At 35.7% G+C, this 22,653-nt stretch overlaps 4 protein-coding genes across 4 annotated transcripts in view; 3 read left to right on the top strand and 1 right to left on the bottom strand.

Moving 5' to 3' along the window:
* Positions 1-789: 789 nt before the first annotated feature.
* Positions 790-5,342, top strand: LOC141283193 (adenosine 5'-monophosphoramidase HINT3). The gene is made up of 5 exons (XM_073816476.1): positions 790-1,276; positions 2,038-2,161; positions 4,357-4,426; positions 4,511-4,631; positions 5,048-5,342. The coding sequence occupies exons 1-5, from the start codon at positions 1,022-1,024 to the stop codon at positions 5,129-5,131; spliced, it is 654 nt and encodes a 217-aa protein (XP_073672577.1). The 5' UTR covers positions 790-1,021; the 3' UTR covers positions 5,132-5,342.
* Positions 5,343-7,583: 2,241 nt separating this feature from the next.
* On the bottom strand, positions 7,584-9,236 carry stx11b.1 (syntaxin 11b, tandem duplicate 1). Its single transcript, XM_073817123.1, has one exon. The coding sequence runs from the start codon at positions 9,234-9,236 to the stop codon at positions 8,352-8,354; it is 885 nt and encodes a 294-aa protein (XP_073673224.1). The 3' UTR covers positions 7,584-8,351.
* A 4,053-nt stretch (positions 9,237-13,289) lies between these two features.
* Positions 13,290-16,649, top strand: stx11b.2 (syntaxin 11b, tandem duplicate 2). The gene is made up of 2 exons (XM_073816998.1): positions 13,290-13,414; positions 13,954-16,649. The coding sequence occupies exon 2, from the start codon at positions 13,969-13,971 to the stop codon at positions 14,839-14,841; it is 873 nt and encodes a 290-aa protein (XP_073673099.1). The 5' UTR covers positions 13,290-13,414; positions 13,954-13,968; the 3' UTR covers positions 14,842-16,649.
* A 3,466-nt stretch (positions 16,650-20,115) lies between these two features.
* Positions 20,116-22,653, top strand: part of mthfd1l (methylenetetrahydrofolate dehydrogenase (NADP+ dependent) 1 like) — a 62,846-nt gene continuing 60,308 nt past the window's right edge. Inside the window, exon 1 of the mRNA XM_073853063.1 lies at positions 20,116-20,430. Within this exon, the coding sequence (XP_073709164.1) occupies positions 20,195-20,430 (236 nt within the window). The 5' untranslated portion in view covers positions 20,116-20,194. The remainder of the gene's footprint in view (positions 20,431-22,653) is intronic.

Raw genomic sequence — 22,653 nt, 5'->3', positions numbered from 1 at the left:
ACTTGTGAAAATGTAATTATTATTTTTTTTACCGCTGTCCCAGATCTAGACATTCTAATGAAAATTCATTATCTAAAATATGAGTTATTACATGCTTTAAACTATAGTCTATAAAAATTATAATTCATTTTAATTGGCCTATTTATTGGGTAATTATTTTTACCCTTTATAATGTTTTAGCAAAATGTTAAGGTTGAAATGGTTTAGCTGTTTTTGCATTAGAGGGGTAAGATGGCCCCCTACTGGGGAAAGTTGTCATCCTAGCCAACACCTGAGGTAAGAAGACCGCCATCCCCCATTAATATAAACTACTAAATCAACTGTTTAACATTTTATTTTGACAATTTAGAGATGTCTGAAATGTACATGTAATTCATGGGAATATTAGCCTAATAAACAAATCCAAAAACACCGATGTGTCCATTAGATCAATCAAAACTGTTTCAACTGACTAAATCTCACAAATGTTGAAAGATACAATGACAAAACTAAAAACAGCGTCGCTATTCATCAAGAGCGCTAAGATGAAATTTTGTGATAGGCCTATGGTAAAGAGAAAAAATATAGGGTCAACAGAACACATTTTTTATTGCGAAATATTCAATAAAATTAATTGTATTTAAACATAGATAGTATGTCTATTAAATAAACTTGGTTTTTAAAATCATCCTGGCTAAAAGTTTCCATAGCTGAAGAGACACATTAACAAGCAGAAACTCAACTTCAATATGAAACCGCCTAAGCTCCGACCTTAGTGACGTAATGTAAAAAAAAATGGCAGCAGCCTTAACAGTGGAAGGTAGTTTACACGTTTGTTTGATATGATTTTTAGTTAGGCTACTACTGTAATTTGAAGTTCTCTCTTTGTTGTAAAACAGCTGATTAATTAGTACTATTATTTTCATCAACAACAATGGCAAACACGGCGTTGGCATAGACAAATAATTTCCCTACAAACTCTGTTGTTTTAATTGCGGTGATTCTGACAGGATCTGAAAGCAGGTCAGTTTTGTAACCCGCAATGTGGGCGTTTATTCGCTCATGTAGTTGCTTTAAATTGAATATTAAACCGTTTTACCACGGAAAAACATATGACACGATCAAAGGGAACTTGGGATCAGTTTCATTTGTCTTGAACACTGCTGTCAGAATGGCTGGAGAAAAGTGTGCCTCTGATAATCAACAAGATTGTACTGACGACGACAGTGTGGTAGAAACTTGTATTTTCTGTCAAATCGCAAACAGGGAAGATCCATACACTGAGATACTGGCGGAAGTAAGTAGATTTTATCGACTTGGTTTCTTACTGCTTCAAATGTGGATTAGAACGTCGCTCATCTGTCTATATATAGCATTATAATATTAGGTTAATATATTTGACAGTTATTCAAGAGATCGTTATAGTCATCAACCAACTTGGAAGTTGAAAGATGATCTGGGAAGGAAATATGATAAGCAGGATTTGTTCTCTGACACTTGCTTCGAGAACAGTTTTCTGATACGCGCATTATTAAGGATGTATTTATGTAGACTATTATATAGGCTATATTATATGTATTTACTTTTATATGTACATTATAAATAAGTCATGTAGAAGTTTTCATTCAATGACAAAGTAAAGCGGCAGTATAGGTTTACTTTCATTTTTCGCTTGTGGACTAACACTATTGGCTGCTTTCAAATGAAAGGAGGAATATCTTTTTAAAAATAATAATAATGTAATTAGCCAAGTGGCATGAAATTCTCATAACTTGGCTCAAAAATCAGCTCAGATGGCAAAAGTGATGTTACTCATCCAGTATGTCCCCTGTGTAAATACAGTGGGGTCCAAAAGCCTGTACATATAGGCAATAGTGTGCTTGTAAACAAAATAAACACACATCATTTTTAGAATATACATTGTAATTTACTTTATGAAGTATGTTACTTTGAACTGTTACAAATTCACAACGTGTCCCTCTGTTGTCTGTAACATAAATATACAATGACAATCAAAGCCTTTATAATACAATACTGTACTTTTTTTTTTTTTTACAGGATGAGGACATTGTTTGTTTCGAGGACATTGATCCAGGTGCACCGCATCACTACCTGGTTATACCAAAGAAACATATCTATAGCTGTTTGTCACTCCAAGCAAATGATATAAATATAAATCTTGGTAAGATTGTCTTGTTTGGATGTGCATTTGATTATTAAATTGTGTAGGCCATATTGGTGGCATTGAATGTAAACAGTGCCACAGAACCGAACGAAACTGTCATGTCATTACTGTCATGTTTTGGGCTGTACTAACCGGTCAGACCGGGAAAAAATTTGGAGTACTATAGATTGCCAAATGTTATAACAAATCAAGGAGAAGAGTGCAAAAGACTGTCTGAGGACAAAAGGCATTTATGGTTGACCAAACTGAGCCAGGATTTCCAAGGCAAGAATCTTGACAACATTCATGTTTGTTCTTAACATTTCCAGTCGGGTAGGTGAAATATTAGGCTAATATCTGAATTTATACTGTTCGTATGTATCTTTTCCCCCATTTAACTTTAGTTTGTCAAAATATTGCTCCCTTTCCTGCTTACTAAGTGCATCTCTATATGATTTAGCAGCTTCCACATGTTTTTTTTTTTTTTTGTGGTTTAGACAGCATAAATTAGCAGAATCGTGCAGTCCATGCTGTTGTTTACAGCCAAGTATCGCCATTATGGCCGATTTTTTAGAAAACATTTATTTTAATAAGATCCAGTATATACAGTCAAGCCCGAAATTATTCATAACCCTGGCAAATTCTGACTTAAAGTTATTTTTATTCAACCAGCAATTTTTTTTTTGACCGGAAATGACACAGGCTTCTCCCATAAGATAGTAAGACGATGTACAAGAGGCATCATTGTGGAAAAAAAAAATTTCTCAGCTTTTATTTACATTACAACAAAAAGTGGCATGTCCAAAATTATCCATACCCTTTGCAAACTGTCACAGTCTATGGGAAAATCCAAAGTTCTATACCATTCCAAATAGTCCAAGCTGTTCTAAAGCATCCTAATTACCCTGATTCATTGGGAACAGCTGTTTTAATCAACTCAACAAGTGAAAAACAGAAGCTCTCTGCTGTTGGTTTGTGGACAGTCATGGCTAAGACAAAGGAGCTCACTGAGGACCTCATTGTGGCTGCTCACAAGTCAGGAAAAGGCTATAAGACCATATCTAAATGTTTTGAAGTTCCAGTGGCTACAGTGCAAAGTATTGTTAAAAAATACAGGACGTTCCGCACTGTGAAAAATATCAGAGGACGTGGTCGGAAGCCAAAAGTGACAGCTGTGCTGGCCAGGAGGATAGTGAGAGAGGTAAAAAAGAATCACCATCCTGATGAATCTGGGCTCTGCTGGTGGCAACATCTCAAGGCAGACAGTCCAACGGACACTGAACACCACTGGGTTCCACAGACGCAGACCAAGGAGAACACCACTTCTCCAGATAAGGCACACAAAAGCCCACTTGGCCTTTGCAAATGCTCATCTGGACAAAGAAGAAGACTTCTGGACTTCTGTTTTATGGTCAGATTAAACAAAATTTGAATTGTTTGGCCACAATCATGTAGCCTTCATTTGGCGTAAAAAAGGAGAAGACTTCAACCTTAAGAATACCATCCCCACTGTCAAACATGGTGGTGGAACCTAATGTTTTGGGGGTGTTTTCAGCCGGTGGACCAGGGAACCTAATCATAGTAAATGACACCAAGAAAAAGGAGCAATACATCAAAATTCTCAACAACAACATCAGGCAGTCTGCAGAGAAACTTGGTCTTGGGCACCAGTGGACCACGACAACGACCCAAAACACACAAGTGGTGAAGAAATGGTTAGCAGACAAAAACATTAACGTTTTGCAGTTTGCAGCCAGAGTCCTGACTTAAATTCAATTGAAAATCTGTGGAGGGAGCTAAAGATCAGGGTGATGGCAAGGAGACCCTCCAACCTGAATGAGTTGGAGCTCATGGCTAAAGATGAATGGGCAAAAAATACCAGTGGAGACATGCAAAAAGCTGGTCAGCAATTATAGGAAGCGTTTCTATTGATTATTGAGAAGGTTATGAATAATTTTGGACATGCCATTTTAAGTTCAAATGTAAATAAAAGATGAGTAATAATTTTTTCCACAATGATGCCTCTGCGCTTGTACATCGTCTTATTATCTTCTGGGAGACGTCTGTGTCATTTCTAATAATAAAAAAAAACTTGCTGGTTGAATAAAAGTAACTTTAAGTCAGAATTTGCCAGGGGTATAAATAATTTCGGCCTTGACTGTACATTGATTAAATGGGATTTTCAATCATCTAAATGTTATTTTCCTGAGCAGTGAAGAAGATGGCAGATATGGGAAGAGATGTACTAAAAGCCAAGAATGTAACAAATTTGGAAGACATCAGGTTTGAAGGCAACACTACTATCATATTAATCAAGCGTTTATTTGAATGAAGCCATTATTGAATGAGAACATGATTGTATTTCAGTCTAGGTTTCCATGTGCCTCCATATATCACTGTCCCCCACCTGCACCTCCATGTTCTAGCACCTTTCAGTCAACTGTTTAAATGGACAGAGTGCAAGTATACAGCCTTCTGGTACATCACTGTGAGTAAACTAAAGATGTTTCAGGCATTCATATAGTTTGAACAATTTATCATTATTCTTTTATGTGTGTGTGTGTGTGTGTGTGTGTGTGTGTGTACCTGGTATTCATCACATTGTGGGGACCAAATGTCCCCACAAGGATAGGAATACCAGTAGATTTTGACCTTGTGGGGACATTTCTCAGGTCCCCATGAGGAAACAGGCTTATAAATCATGCACAATGAGTTTTTTTGATGAAGTAAAAGTATGCACAATCTCTTGTGAGGGCTAGGTTTAGGTATAGGGTAGGTGTAGGGCGATAGAAAGTACGGTTTGTACAGTATAAAAACCATTACGCCTATGGAATGTCCCCATAAAACATGTAAACCCAACATGTGTGTGTGTGTGTGTGTGTGTGTTTTGTTTGTGTCTTAAAGGAGGAGAAGATGCTTCAGGAACTGAAGAAAGAAAAGAAAAAAAGAAAAGGACACAATTGCAAGCTGAAAGGTGTAGCTATGTGAGCCTTTTTACTGAACAGAAAAACTTGAAATCACAAGTGGCCTCTATTTTTATGTATTTCATTGTTTGGATTGAGCCTTAAAGGCCTGCCATTTAACTTGTTAATATTGTATTTTTTTATATAATGCTGTTATCGTTGGGACTGAGAGTTAATATTTATAACTAAAATGTAATGTGATCAATGTCTAATTTTATTAAATGTATGGAAATGTTGATTTTTTTTGTGTATTTCATTATTTATATTAGTACACAATCTACATGCTATATGGGTCACTCACAGGTTTTTTTCAGTGCTTATGGTCATGTTCTTTATATAGTATATCGGTCAGTCTTGATGTGAATAAACTGCTGGGTGAATCTAAATCAAGGTCAATGTGCCAAACCACTACACATGCCAGAAACACATCATAAAATTAAGAACTATTGAAAAACTCAGAATTAAACAGACTTGCAGTACAATTATTGAAGCATAGTACCATGTACCATTTAAGTTTTTTAGTTTTAGTATTGAAAGCAAGGCTTGTTTTCTATAAACAGCAGATCACATTTGTGATATGTATGGTATTTTTCACAAGTTTCTCTTGTGACATTTTATATCCAAATAGTTTCAAAATCTATGTGTAAACTGTTTTTAAAAAGTCCAAAGTCTGGGAAACGTAAAATGTACAATTCAACAATGTGACAATGCAATCGTAATAGAACTGTGCCAACACATTTAGCTTGAATTACTCAAAAACCCTAATGGGGACAGTTCTTTTCTTTGTTTCCTCATTCTAGCTAAGACAGACTAATATTTCCCGCGTGGTCTCTCTGTAATTTCCTTGTTGTGACATAGGTAAGAAAGTCCAGCATGTACCAAAATGTGAAAAATGTGTTGATGACACTGTATATATCCCGTCGACCTATTAAGATAAAAGAATAGCCTTATGTATTAAAAAAATAATTAATTAAAGATTTGTAATGTATTGTTGGCCTACCTATAAATCAAGAAATCAAACACAATGCAAATCATACAAATACATAAATGAAGGGGTGAGCCAATACAACATTCTCAATGTGGCAAACACTCACACTCACGCACAAACCCACATACACTATATTACCAAAAGTATTGGGACACCCCCTTTTAATGAACAGGTTTAACTACTTTAGTAATTTCCATGAGTACAAACATGGCAATGCCTCTGTGTATAAGGCAAGATTCATTGAGAAATGATTGATTCAGTCAGTGTGGAAGAACTTGACTGGTCTGCATAAAGCCAAGTCCTAATCCCATCTGAACACCTCTGTTGTGACTTTAAATGCAGACCATGAGCCAAAAACTCATTACCAAACACCAATGACTTGTACATATGGGTACAGTCATTTTAGACACTTCCAAAACTGGTGCAACAGAGATGGAAATACAATTTTTAAATACATGAATTATGCCTACATCGTTTTGGAAGTGCCTTTTTCTGTTCTAAAGAAGGGGGTGTCCCAGCACTTTTGTCTATAGTGTATTTACAAGTCATCATGGCTCAAGGTTGCATTTAAAGTCACACCAGAGGTTTTCAGATGAGATTAGGACTTGGTTTTGCAGAACAGTTAAGTTCTTCCACACTGACTGAATCAATCATTTCTCTATGAACCTTGCCTTATACGCAAAGGCATTGTCATGTTAGAATAGAAAGGGTTCTGTCCAAACTGTTGCTATAAAGGTAGAAGCACACAATTCCCTAGAATATCAGTACATGCTTAAACATTAAGATTTGTACTTGTTGAAATTACTAAAGTAGGCAAACCTTTTCATTACAAAGGGGTGTCCCAATACTTTTGGCAATATAGTGTACAAAGCACTGAATGAGCAGCAAGTTTTTTTTTTTCTAAATTTGTCAAATAAAAACAGTCCAAAAACCATACCAAAGAATTGAATGAGACACCTATTTGAATGAGCTAGCTTTTTTTGTGCCACTCAGCCACTGTGCGCACACACGCACACAGACAATTCAAAGTCAGATCAAAGTCCCTGCAAAATTGTAGCATTTAGAAAATATGAAAGCCCGTTCCCGCCCCAGTTGAGAAAAAAAAATTATACCGTAAGTCATAATAATAAGAAACTTTCTCATAATTATGCCTTAGTATCTCATTTAGCCATATATGTGATATTTTTGATATTTTGATATAATCATATGTCACCAGATGTCACCAAAAGCACCAACAATTATTTTAAATATATAAAAATATAAAAATGTTTATTTTTAGAGATAAATAAATAAAAAAACACCAAAATCACAAAAAAAATGCATAAATTGATAGTTTTTATTTTATCGAAATCTGTGATATGACATTTATAAAAAAAAATTGGATCACACCTGAGACAAATAAAGGACTGCTATACAAAGGATGCTTGAGGGTTAATAATAAAGACAAAGTAAGTAAGAATAATACAAGGTTTTTTTATTTTAGCTTTTATTTAGATATTTATTTATCATATTTATCAGAAAAACTGATTGAAAAAACAGCGATCAACTTGCATTGAAAATATGGCAAAAAATGGCAAATTCTTCATATTCCGGATGATTTCATGTAAAAGGGTCTAGAAAGTGCATCTTGAGTTCAACCGCATTAGAATGATGAAAGATATAATAATGTAAATAATGTTAATAAATTATAGCCTATACATATCTTGCAATATTACACAAAAAAGCTCCTTTGCTTTCATGTTAACTACAGTATTTATAGGTATAAAACTGCAAATGAAAAGGCATTTTTATGAAGGCACATACTGTAATAAGGACTAGGTCTGTCAATCTTTGGTTTGTTTTAGTACTGATTGCTCTTAGATGTGTTATTGTTAACTTTAGTAGTATCAGGTTTAATGATCATCAGAGAGCTTGGTTTTAAAAAACCATGGTTCTTTTCTCCAAATCTCCTTAAAAATAAGGTTCCAAAAGGGTGTTTTTGCTGTGATACCAGAAGAACCATTTTTTGGTTCTCCAAAAAACCTTTCAGTGAACAGTTCTTAAATGAACCATTTTGAAGAACATTTTAAAAATCTAAAGAATCTTTTTCCACTATAAAGAATCTTTTCTGCATTTGAAAGTTTCATGGGTGTTCAATGTTCTTCATGGAACCATTGATGCCAATAAAGAACCTTTATGTTTAAGAGTGTGGCTAATGATAAACTGTAAAACAAACATCAGTAGATAATGCAGCCCTCTAATGCACAAGTCCTCACAATCACTTTGCACATGGAAAGCACCCACAGAACATTTTCTTGAATGGGTTGTTATTGTCATGTCTCTTGGCCTGTCCCAGTTTGATAAGGACTTCACCAATCATAGCATCGGTTTTCTGAACATTGTTTAAGATGTAGTCAGTCATGGGTCCTTGTTCCTCTACAAGCATAGCCACATCCAGGAACACTTCATGAAGGCTCTTGAGTCGGTTTTCTAAATCCAGCAGGTCGCGATGTCGGTTCTCAATCTGGTTGAGTGCAGAACGGGCCGTTTTCCCTTCTGACATGACGTTATCATTGAAGATGTTCCACTGGCCATTCTCTAGCATCTCCTCAATCTGGTCACCTGTTACCTCTCGGCCCACAATCTCCATTTGCCTTTGAATATGGCGCTTGCACGATTCTTTGTGATCCATCTCAGCATCATTGTACTCTGTCATTGCGTCTCGGAAGTTGTTGCTTAGGGTGGCGTACTGTGTTCGGGCGATTCTCGACACTGCTGAGTTGATGCCATGCTCCTCTTCAAGCTCCTTGGCGTGGGCATCCATTTTTTGTAGACGTGACAGAATGTCTTGTCCACGGGTCTTGATGTCTCCTGCGATGACATTGGCATCCTGCTTTACGTGAGTTGTACGAGTTGGCTCGCTAAGTATACGTGTGTTTTGGTCTCTGAGACGTTTCACCTCGAGGCGGATTAGCTGAATCTCACGCCTAGTGTCCTGAGCCTCATCAAGCACAGAATCCATCTGGTCACTGTTGTCATAAATGACGGCCTGCTGTCTGAAATCCTCTTCCAGGTCCACATTGCTGAAAGAGTCTGATTCCAGCTCCTCTTGCTGGCTGTTAGACTCTGAAATGGTCTGAAGGTGATCCAATCTGTCCCTCATGATTGCTAAAGGGGAGAATGAACAGAAAAGGACACTCAGTGCCACCAGATAGGAAATATAGAGTCTTGCGAAAGTATTCATTTTTTCGTGTTTTATGTTGCTGCCTTTTGTTTAACTGCTTTAAATTACTTTTTTCCACATCAATCTACACTCCATACACCATATTGACAAAGTAAAAAGAGAATTGTCACAACTTTATTTACTAAACCAAAAATTTATTAAAAATGAAAAACTGAAATAAGTACATTGCAAAAGTATTCATACTCTTAACTCAGTACTTCACTGAAGCACCTTTAAAGCCTCAAGTCTTTTTGGTATGATGCGACAAACTTTGCATATCAATATTTGGCAATTATCTGGCATTCTTCTCCTCACCTCTTCACCAACTCTGTCTGGTTAAATGGGGCAGATGCACATTTTCAGGTTTGTTCAGAAATATTTGATTGGGTTCAAGCCCAGGCTGTGGCTGGGCCACTCAAGGACATTTACAGAGTTGTCTATAAGCCACTCTTGCTCTGTGCTATTGTCCTGTTGAAAGGTGAACCTTCTGCCCAGTCTGAGGTTCTGAATGCTCTGGACTGGGTTTTCATTAAAGCTATCTCGATATTTTGGTGCATTAAACTTTCCTTCTAGTCTGACAAGTCATTCAGTCTCTGCCACTGAAAAACAGCCCCACAGTATGAGGCTGCTACCAGCACACTTTACTTTTGGGATGCTACTCTGCAGGTGATGAGCAGTGCCTAGTTCCTTCAAAAATGATGCTTGGAATTGAGGTTTATCAGACCACAGAATCTTGTTTCTCACAGTCTGAGGGTCCTTTAGATGCTTTTTTGCAAATTCCAAGTGTGTTTTTAATGTGTCTTCTGTAAGGAGAGGATTGAGTCTTTCCACACAGATCGGTGGAATGTTGCAGCGATGTTTGTCCTTCTGTAGGTTGCTTCTATCTTCATGGATCATGGAGCTCAACTAAAGTGACCATCAGATTCTTGGTCACCGCTCTAACCAAAGCCCTTCTCCATCAGTTGCTCAGTTTAGCCAGGAGGCCAGCTCTAGGAAGAGTCCTGGCTGTTTCAGACTTCTTCCATTAGGGGTAACAGAGACTACATGCTTCGGTGAACCTTCAACGCAGCATCTGAACTCTAAGCTCTTCCCCAGATGTGTTTCTTGACGCAGTCCTGTTTTGTTTTTTTTTTACATCAGGGCTTGGTTTTTGTTCTGATGTGCATTTTCATTAAGATATGTGTGCCTTTCCATATCATACCCATTCAATGTAATTTACCAGAGATTAACTTCTCTCAAAGTGTAGTAACATATACAAGCAATATGAATGCTCCCAAGCTGAATTTCTGTCCTAGGTATACTTATGCAATAGGATCATTTAAGCATTTTATTTTATGCAAAGATGTTAAAACCTGTTTTTTTTTTTTTTTTTTTTTTGCTTTGCCATTATGGTGTATGGAGGACAATGTGTGTGTGTGTGTGTGTGTGTGTGGGGGGGGGGGGGGGGTAATTTGAAGCAGTTTAACACAGTGCAGCAACATAAAATGTGAAGAAAATGAAGGGGTTTCGCAAAGCATTGTATGTCAGCCGATGTAGGCTAAACCATCTAAAACAGAGGTCTCAAACTCAATTACTGGAGGGCAACAGCTCTGCAGAGTTTAGCTCCAACTCACACGGAGTTTCTAGTAATCCTGAAGACCTTGATTAGCTGGATCAGGTGTGTTTGATTAGGGTTGGAGTGAAAATGTGCAGAGCTGTGGCCCTCCAGAAATTAAATTTGAAACCACTGATCTAAAACAATATAGCATAATGATAACGTTCATATTTACATTATTAGTCCTCATATGTAGTCCTTGTTTTCAAGAATAAAATAATTATCATTTCTTGTGTAGGCTACCTTATGAAACAAACTGTAAAAGGAGTAGATAATACTTCCTTATCAGCACTGAAAAAGTCACAAGTCTAACTAGTTCATCTGTGAAACTATTTCTGACTGTCGTCACTCACCAAACAAGTTTGAATGGATTGAACTGATAGTTCAGCTTTTGTTTCTAAACAAATGGTGATCTCTTCCATTATTTTACTACGAAATGTATAAATAAGATGCCTAAAAATATCCAACTTTATTCGACACCACTAAAACGTTATAATTTACCCCTTACGAAAATGAACCATGATTTTGTTATAGTAAATGTGTACTAACCATTTTTTTTTTACTATAGTTTTCATCATTTGTATAACCACACTTTTACTAGAAATACCATGGTTGAACTATGGTTAGTGTAGCAAAACAATGGTTAATTCGTGGTTAGCATCGTTTAACTAGTTGACCATAGTTTTTTTTTTTTTTTTTTTGTAAAACCATGGTTAATTTTCGTAAGGGACAAGATAAATGCATAAACCTGTCTCTTCTAAAAAATCAATAAACTTTAAGATTTAAAGGTTTAATTAAGTTTCTTAAACCAGCATTTTACTATATATTTCATTATAATACAATGCTTTATAGGTTCCATTTTCAAGCATTTTACATTTTTACACTGACTGCATTCTAACGAATATTTATTGTAGAAATAATTATCCATAACTCCGTAAAGTAGAAATAGAAACTCGTTGTCATTTACTGCAAACTACATTACCTTGTCTTTTGTCCAAAATTACGACTGTCGATATGTCATCTCAAGGCTGCAGCTTCATCCTCACTGCACTGGTGCAGCTGTCATTTAATGGGTGGGGGGGAAGGAATGCGCGTTCCAGGGCGTAACTTTTGACGCCAAACCTGTTTGCTGAATAGAATGTCAGACGTGAGACGTAACACTTGACATAATCTGTTTTGCGAAATGGGACCGAGTACGATGTCTTCTTCACGTCTTCCATGTCATATAATACATGTATTTAAAAAATAGTACAATATTGTTAGTCTGAGTGGAACCACGACGTGCACAAATGTTTGCAAAGTCAGTAACTCTGGTTATACAACTAGTAATCAAACCACCAAAAAACATGGTTACAATACTTTTACCATAGGCCTTAAAATACCATGGTTAATTTTCATTAGGACAAAACATGGCCCTTGATCATTTCTAAAACATGTTCGGTTTTAAGATTTTTCTATAAAGATATATTCAAGATGTAGCAATTATTGTAGTAATTTTGACATTTAGGCAAGATAAAACAATAACAAATGATCCTAATGTAATACTTAAATGTAGGCCTATGTGCAAAATAAATTACAAGGAGGTGGTTGTTTGCAACAAGGTGGAGATGTGTTCTTGAAAAAGTGACAGGTACAAGAAAATTCGTGAAAATAGTAAACACACACATAAGAGAGAGAGATGTCAGGGTAAAAAGAAGAAATTAAAAAGGAAATTTTAATGTGATGATGATGATGGCCATACAAACAATATTGTTGTCTATGGATTCAAAATTTGGTGTGGATGTATAGGATGGCCTGGATGAGTGTGAGAATTCCCGGCCTGAAATTTTGTCCCAGTCCGCCCATGCTGGTTATAATGGGAATTGTAACTAATGGTGCATGTTGGTACTGATAATTAGTAATTTAGATTTTTTTGCACCGATTACAGATTTCCAAATCGTATCTTTGCCAAATATCATATCCTAACAAATCAATGGAAAGCTTATTTATCCAATTTCAAAAAAGAAACCCTTATGACTGGTTTTGTGGTCCAGGGTCACAAATAGGCCTTTGTCCTGTTTTTTTCTTCTCTGTTAGCTTACGTAGCGTACGTAAAAGATTAGAGCCAAAGTGCTCAAATTGACTTTTCTATGTATTTTCAAGCCTTTCTCAATAAAACTGTCTATCCTCTGTGCACGACCGGTGCAGGTGCAGTAGACTTAAAATGTACATCCATTCATTTTTTTTTATTCAAAATTGATCAGTTTGGTTTATTTACAATAAAAAAGAACATTGCATACACGTGTTCGGTTCTAATAACATCTGAAGTATCGCATCTCTGCTGCCCCCTGCCGGACATATTGATCTCATCACCTGACTTGGGGCGGGGTCTGTATGTTACGTCATCACTCACATGCGGTGTTGGACAAGAGGGGAAGGAAATTAGGTGATGTGCTTTTAATTTTCCTGGACAGATAATACCGTGGTTTTTGTAACCTGCAAATTGGATTTTGCGAGGAATGCACATAAAAGGACATAATTTGAGGTAGGTCACAATGAAAATAATGCACGAAGCAGAGTATTTGTGTTGCCAAACGTTAAACATAGGTCAGGTTTTTATTAAAAAGAGTTTAAAAGATTTACTCCACTGTTACGATGCTTACATCAAGTCTTGATTGTACGTATTTGGTACTGACGCATTGTTGTAAATTTGCTTAATCAAACCTTTTTCGTTATTTATTGAGAGTAACTAAATACAATAAATACAAATGCGGTTTTTCTTCTTTTCGAATTTAAAAAAAAAAACTGCATAATGATGAAGTAGAGTTTAATAGAAAACGTAATGAGAGTAAAACAAAGCTGATATTTTAAAACGTGGACCTTTAAACAAGTCCATCTTGTCTGACAGGTTTTTAGTGACAAGTGTACTTTTCCACAAGTCAGACGTTTTGACTTGTGGGTTACGTCTAACAACGAATGTTCTGTTTTCAAAAATTGTTTGTTGTTTTTACCCACATTATGTATTTGACCAGCTGTTCGCTTTGTAAATAATTTTACAGACTAAATATGTTTTAAACTTTTCAGTCCAGTATTCCAGTCATGAGGGACAGACTTGACCACCTCCAGGCAGTATCACTGTCTAATGGCACTGCAGATGAGCATGAAACTGCCCAAGCTCTCTCTCCATCAGAAAACACAGACTATGTTGACCCTCCTCAAGATCCCACCAACCCTGACATAGAAGATGTCTTTGATGAGGCACAAGAGGCTCGCCGTCAGATTCAATACATACGTCTGGAAGTAAAGCGTCTCAGGGAGCAAAACTCGCATATTTTCACAGGCGCAGTCTGCTCTAATGCTTCTAATACCAGTGACTCTAATGCAATTGCAGCTGATATCAAAACTCGTGGACAGGAGATGCTTGTGCACCTTCGCAAGATGGATTCCCACAGGAAAGAGTTAGAGGAAAAGCATGGCGTCAATTCACCGGTGACAAGAATCGCCCGAACACAGTACGCCAGCATAAGCAACAGTTTCCGTGATGCCATGGTGGAGTATAACGACGCTGAGATGAGCCATAGGGAGTCCTGCAAGGCGTATATTCAACGGCAGATGGAGATTGTGGGACGGGAGGTCACAGGTGACCAGATCGAAGAGATGTTGGAGAGTGGTCAGTTGAACGTCTTTAGTGAGAACATGGTTTCAGAAGGTAAAACGGCACGGTCTGCGCTCATCCAGATCGAGACCCGGCATACGGAACTGGTACAGCTGGAGAGACGCATTCAGAGCCTTCATGAGGTTTTTCTGGATGTGGCCATGTTAGTAGAAGAGCAGAGCTCAATGATAGATTACATTCACACCAATGTTCAGTCAACTGAGGTTGAGGTCAAGGAGGTCCTTGTAAAGCTGGAGCGAGCCAAGAGGCATGATAGGAACAATCCGTTTAAGAAATTGTTCTCCAGGAAACGATGATATGGACACAGATATCACAGTGTCAAAAATATGTCCTTAATGATCAGATTTTTTGTTGTTAGTCAAAAGTTTTTGAACCGTATGATTTTATGTTTTTTAAAGAAGTCTTTTCTGCTCACCAAGCCTGCATTTATTTTATCCAAAGTACAGCAAAAACAGTAAAACTTTGAAATATTTTTACTATAAAATAACTGTTCTATTTGAATATATTTCAAAATGTAATTTATTCCTGTGATCATAGCTACATTTTCAGCATCATTACTCCAGTCTTCAGTGTCACATGATCCTTCAGAAATCATTCTAATATGCTGATTTGCTGTTCAAGACACATTTTTTTATTATTATTATTATTATTATTATTATTATTATTATTATTATTATTATCATCAATGTATTTTATTATTATTATTATTATAGAAATTAATGCTTATTTAGCAAGGATGCTTTAAATTGGCCAAAAGTGATGATAAGGACATTTATAATGTTATTATGTATAAGATTTCTGTTTCAGATAAATCTCTTGTGCACTTTCTTTCATCGAAGAAACCTGAAAAAATTCTACTCAGCTGTTTTCAACATAATAATAATAATAATAAAAATGTTTTTGAAGCAGCAAATCAGAATATTAGAATGATTTCTGAAGGATCATGTGACTGGAGTAATGATGCTAAAAATTCAGCTTTGAAATCACAGGAATAAATTAAATTTTAAAACATAGTCAAAGAGATATTATTTTACAGAAGTTATTTTAAATAGTAAAAATATTTAAAAATTGTTGGATCAAATAAATGCAGGCTTGGTGAGCAGAAGAGACTACTTAAAAAACACCAAAAATCTTACTGTTCAAAAACTTTTGACTGTGTATGTCTAATTCCTTATTTCAATTCATATTCATCTTCTAAAGAAAAAAATAAATATATCACATTCATTTTGACTTTATCATGCTGAAATAAATCTGTCAGTGTTATATTTCAATATCTTTTCTTTTTTTTTTGACACCAGAAGTATCTCAAATATTTACATTTTGTTTATTTTAAACATACATTGCAGCTTGCTGTTTTGGTAAATAACCCATTTTGTGCCTTTGGAGATTCAAAAAACTCTTTTCTGTGCACTTCATCAAGTGTTTATTCTTGTGTGAAATATATCTTGTCAATATGACTGTACATTTTTCAGGTAAAAAAGTTGATGGTTAGTCGTAATGAATCTAACTACTTCATGTGTATACAAACCTTCATCAGCTGTATCTCATTTACTGTTCATTCACTCAAAGTTTTGTGGCAGATGTCATGAATTAGAGTGTAATTTTGTTACCCTAATTAGATCACATGTGCCTACCTCATGTGAAACGTGATGTCCCCTGCTCACAACTATTCAACTAAAACATGCCAGGGTACAAAAGACCTTTCTGACTATGGTAAAGAAAGTTGCTAAAAAGGACATTACTTTATTTTAAGACTGTGTTAGTGATGCATAATAAACATAACACAGGTAAATGTGCAGTAAATTTTGCTGATTCACCTACATACACTACCTTTCAAACATTTGACAAAAGACTTTAATTACACAATGATGTATTAAATGAATCAAAATTACAGTAAACACATGTATAATGTTATAAAAGATTTTCATTTCAAATAAATGGTTTTCTTTTGGACTTCTTATTTGTCAAAGAATCTTCTTTAAAAATTATCACAGTTTCCACAAAAATATTAAGCAGCATTTTCTACATCAATAGAAAGAATTTTTTCAGAAGTGCCAAATTAGCATATCAAAGTTATTTCTGAAGGATCATGTGACACTTTAAATTGGAGTAATGACTGCTGAAAATTCAGCTTCTCCATCACAGAGAAAATAAAACATTGAATAGAAAACAGGTATTTTAAACTGTAATATTTTACAATACTGTTTTTACTGTATTTTTGATCAAATAAATGCAGCCATTGAGATCATAAGCGACCCCAAAAAATCTTTTGAATGGTAGTGTATAATAGGCTAGACTCATGAACACTTGCAAACACATAGCTCATGACATGAACGTGACTTCTGGATCTGATGACTCCATTTCACAGTGCTGTTCATACTTTAGTTGTTATATAATGTTATGAATAAATAGAATTTTCAATTCCAGTCATGATTGCCACCACTGTGAGTTGGCCTACTTAGTTTGCTCACCTATAACTAATAGGCTAAATTTCTTGCCTTTTATGCACATTTATTAAATGCAATATATATGGGCCATTCTGCTGTCCCAGTACCAGAAAAGACATTTAAAAGCATTTAAGTATAAAAATCTTAGATGTTTATGATCATTCTCTTAACTGTTAAAACCCACAATAACATTTAAAATATCAGTAAGCTTAACATATATAAAATCTGAATTTATTGGGTACTTTTAGTTGGGTGGTCTCGAAACCAAACCCCTAAATCTCAACTTATGAAAATAATATTGAAATCATTTTTGCATTTTATTCCATTGTTGTTTTAAAAAAATACCATTTAGATTTTTTAAAAAGGGAAATAAAAAAAACTAAACATTTTCTTTGTAAATCATAAAAACTTTATGTAAGAAAATGTGTTCCCCATATTCATGTCACTACCGAAACAGTGTATGTTCTAGTTCATTTATGATTAGAAAATATCCCTGTGTCCCTCTCTCTCAAAGCTACAGGTATATGGTGAGTAGATAGGCCCCTTGCTTCATTTTCAGGTAAATGTGTTAAAAAATCTGAAAATCTGCATATGTTTTGGGTGTTAATCTATAACATTTTTTTTTGTGTGTGTGTATCTAAAATTGTCACTACCAAAACAGTCACACCTGAAACATTTGGTGAAGTTTCGGATGTGACATCATTGTTGATTTTTGGGGTGTTATTCCATAAAATTTAGTTTTTATATATGTGTACAACTGTTCAGAACTGTACTAACTAACCATGTGCTGATTAGCATCTTTGAGCTGGACTCAAAAGTGTCTAAAATTGTCACTACCAAAAGAGTCATGACCAAAACATGTCATACATGTTTTGGTAGTGACAAAAGGGAACACATAATGCTTTATCTGGGGGATAGTAAACTAAATTTGAGTACAGTTAGTACAGTTAGTAGGGTAGACCTGGTACAGTTGGTACACTTTTCTGACACCAAAACTAGAGACTGAAATGAATAATTTTTCAAATGACATTTCCTTTACTTGTCTACTAAATTATTAATAATTATTAACATCCATAAGTAGGTCATATTTGCCACAATTAGCTCATAAACACAAGAAGCTTTTTTGCGCATGTACCTCACATTTTCCACAATCGAAGACGGCGCTAATACACATGTGTGAAGCAAATATCACAGATCAGACTTGTTGTGCACACAAGTTATTTAAAGGGATAGTTCACCCAAAAAACCCCAGGGCATCTAAGATGTAGGTGACTTTGTTTCTTCAGTAGAACACAAACAAAGATTTTTAACTCAAACCTTTGCAGTCTGTCAGTCATATAATGGCAGTCAATGCGTTCCACGGCTTTAAGAGTCAAAAAGACATACATAGACAAAACCAAATTAAACCCTGCGGCTCGTGACGATACATTAAGGTTTTAAGACACCAAACGATTGGTCTGTGCAAGAAACTGAACAGTATTTATATCATTTTTTACCTCTGATCCACCGCAATGTCCAACTATCCTGAGCGCGTTCGCAACAGCCGGCGCGTGACGAAGAGAAAGCAACCATAACTTCAGTCGATCATGCTCAAAAGCTAGGAGTCGGTGAAAAGTCATCACTCCTGTATTTGCACTCCTGAGTTTGCACAAGCAAACATAATCTTTTAGTTTTTAATCAGTTGCAACAATCAGGATAAGCACAAGTAATAACCATTTTAAGTAGCCATCGTATACACAATCTCTCTCTCTCTGCACTGTGTACACAATGAGTGACGTATATTTGGACATCGTTTTTAGGGCTAAATCAAGTCGGCCCATCATGAAATTCTTTTAGCCCAAAAATCAACGTTGAAAATTGGTCGTTGTTTGGTCCATCAGATTAAGTCCAAATTTAGCCCAAAAATCAACGTTGAAAATTGGTCTTTGCTCGGTCCGTCTAAATTTGGTACAGTTGGGCCCAATAATCAAGGTTTAAAATTGGGTTTTGTTTGGGCCATCTGATTTGATCAAAATTTAGTCCAAAAATAGATGTTGAAAACTAGGCTTTATTTGTTTCAGTCTAATTCACTCCAAATTTTACCTATTTCGGACCACATATAGCCATATATAGCCATTAACATAAATGTAATAAGTTTAGAAATAGAAGTAGAAATAGTTACAAGTTCTGTGTCACCGCACAACCTGCACTTCCCATTAATTATTTGTTATTAAGCATCTACATTCGCAAACCATATGTGCATCTTGGATGCCCTGGGGGTAAGCAGATAAACAACAAATTTTCATTTTTGGGTGAACTATCCCTTAAGGTGTTTCAAATGTACCCCTGTACCAACTGTACCTGGTCTACCCTATGTTTTAGTATGTGAGTTAAAATTCTGTAATGTGATGTGGCCGCTATTAAAACATTATTGTCACTGCCGAAAATGTGCATGTTATGACCGAAACATGGGATGTTTCGTCAAAAATAAAGTAAACTGAATTATGATACGGTAGTTATGATAGTGTTTGGTGTAATGTAAATTCAAACTAATGAATCCTTAAATTTGAAATCAGTATGATCAACTCTATGCCTTTTACAAAGAAAGATCAGATTCAAAATACAACAAATTTAATGAATTACATTTGAAATATTGTTAAAATTGTAATTGTTATTGGAACTTTTTAAAATAAAATAGCAAGAAATATAAATATTTAAAAGGTATAAACTAAATCTTAGTAGGTCAGTATAAACCTTCTTGTTAAATGTATATTACTGTTTCGGTAGTGACAAATTTGGGGAAAGCAAAAATATTCCAGAACTTTCTGAAAATACTATATGAGAATTGACTGCACATTTACAAGAAATGTGTATCAGTTCTACAGATAGATAGATAGATAGATAGATAGATAGATAGATAGATAGATAGATAGATAGATAGATAGAAAGCTTTTTAAAGACAGAGAATGCAAGGTTACGAAAAAATGTTGCCTAACACTAGGTGAGTCATTTATTCTTGCTCAGACTTGTAAATAAGTGTTGTAGAAGCGCCAGGACAATGCAACCCTTCCACTTTGGGTACATTGTGCGCGCTCCCGCCGTCGCTCTATCGGGCACGCGCTTGACTTGTCTACTGGTCTAGTACTGCTCCAGATCACCTGAGCATCAGACAAGACGTCGCTTCTCTCTGCTAGAAACCCAAGACCAGTGTGGAGGTTTTAAGATGAGACTGTCGGTCGCTTTTCGCCATGCACATCGGAGCCAAGCCAGCATACGACGATCACGAGCGGGTGTCAAAGTTTTAAACCCGGAGAACAGATTCATACCTAAAAATAACGTGGTTTCTCATCTGTGGGTTCGGGAAAGTTCGACCAGCGGTACAAGTGAAACGGTAACGTTAGCCAGTTTTAAAAGTCATCCACGAAAAAACGATGGACCGCTGTATGAAAGTGCTGTTGGGTAAGAATGAAAAACACGCTAAACCTGCATGGGACAAAACGTTTATTTTCTAAAACACGCCGAATGATTCTTGTGATTGTAACAGTTTGGTTCTGTATATATAGCGACTTTACTAAAATATCTTTTGTCTTGGCGTTGATTTGTTTCCACGTGCTAACAGTGCTTGGGCGCCAGCTGATGTAACTTCTGCCTCCCATTAGTCTTCCGTCTATAAACTCTTTTGAACAGGAACTGCGTTGTGTGCCAATTTGGGTGCATATCAATGCTGTGTTATTGTGAATTCAATTAATTAATGAATTCAAGTTTTTTTATACAACAGAGTAACACTTGTTTTAACTAAATTTGAAAGGATGTTATTTGGAGGTCAGTGTTTCACTGAATGTCCTCATTTAACCCACTCCCCTGGTTGGCTATCACAATAGTCTTGTAGCTATGTGTTTTATCGGATTTTGCTCAGTTTAAAACAGGGATATTTTAATTACATATATGTATATATAAAAAAAAAAGACCAGTAACACAGGTTGCTACACCACTTAAATCACTGTCACACATGATGACCATCTTCTGTGTGACATATGCTGTAAGACTGTTTATTAGCAAAGTAATGTAAAGAATTTACTGGACAGATTGTTTAATGGGTATTATATTAAATCTTGCAAAAAACTTGAGTTACAGTCACTGAAATATGTTAAAACAGTCTCCCTTAAAAGTCTTTAACAAATGGAAACTGTGAAACTTGTGTATCATTGTCTAATCAAACCCTACAAGTGACCCCTGTGCATCTTTTTTGATGTCTGTAAATAGAGTCAAAGGTCAGGTTTCTGCAAAATGGTTAAATAATCAGTAAAGATGCCTTTGCAGCCAGCTTTACAAAAGATGCTTACAGTGATGCAATAGTGTCCATGATAACACAAGATATGTTTATCTGCTGCTAGTCAAAATGTGTTTGCTTAAGTCTGCTTACATGGATTATAATCAGCCGAGTTTAAAGGATTACTTTTTATTTATATGTGACCCTGGACCACAAAACCAGTCTTAAGTCGCTGGGGTATATTTGTAGCAATAACCAAAAATACATTGTATGGGTCAAAATTTTTGATTTTTCTTTTATGCCAAAAATCATTAAGAAATTAAGTAAAGATCATGTTCCATGAAGATTTTTTGTAAAATTCCTACTGTAAACATATCAAAATGTAATTTGTGATTTGTAATATGCATTGTTAAGAACCTAATTTGGACAACTTTAAAGGTGATTTTCTCAGGATTTAGATTTTTTTGCATCCTCAGATTTCTGATTTCAAATAGATGTATCTCGGTCAAATATTGTCCTATCCTAACAAACCATACATCAATAGAAAGCTTATTTATTGAGCTTTCATATGATGTATAAATCTCAGTTTTGTCAAATTTAACCTTATGACTGGTTTTGTGGTCCAGGGTCACATATGTCTTTATTGCTTTCTGTCATAGTCTAGTTATCATGTGCAGTATCTGGGCAGGCACAGGGAGAATTTCTGTTTAAATGTTTAGAGAGGTTAAAGATCTACTTGGCTGGGGATGTAAAAAGGAAAACATTTCTTTGATCATATTAGCAATCACTGTGTTAATGGTACAAGTTTACTTACTCTACTTCGATCTGAGGTTCGAAGTCTGCGTTTCAGAGACTCAAAACTAGAGAGCTGACAAGAACAGGCAAAATGGTGATGGAGTGCTGTTTAATACATGGTCAACATAGATTTTTCCCTATCGAGCAGTCAGGAATAGATAAGCAAGCATTTTAAAATCCACATCACCTTTGTAAGCTTGATAAATAAAAAAAATAATTATTTGATCCCCTGCTGATTTTGTACATTTTGCCCACTAACAAAGAAATAATCAGGCTATAATTTTAATGGTAGTTTTATTTGAACAGTGAGATACAGAATATTTTATTTCAAAAAAGTTATAAATTGATTTGCATTTTGATGTCTGAAATAAGTATTTGATCCCCTCTCAATCAGCAGGATTTCTAGCTCCCAGGTGTCTTTTATGCAGGCAAGTAGCTGAGATTAGGAGCACTCTCTTAAAGGGAGTGCTCCTAATCTCATCTTGTTACCTGTATAAAAGCAATCAGTCAATGAGATTCCAAACTCTCCATCATGGCCAAGACGAAAGAGCTGTCCAAAGATGTCAGGGACAAGTTTGTAGACCTACACAAGGCTGGAATGGGCTACAAGACCGTCG

Source organism: Garra rufa, chromosome 13 (assembly GCF_049309525.1).
Source record: "Garra rufa chromosome 13, GarRuf1.0, whole genome shotgun sequence".
In the NCBI taxonomy this organism is placed as follows: domain Eukaryota; kingdom Metazoa; phylum Chordata; class Actinopteri; order Cypriniformes; family Cyprinidae; genus Garra; species Garra rufa.
The sequence above is the reverse complement of the archived record's forward strand: the minus strand, read 5'-3'. Positions and strand labels throughout refer to the sequence as shown.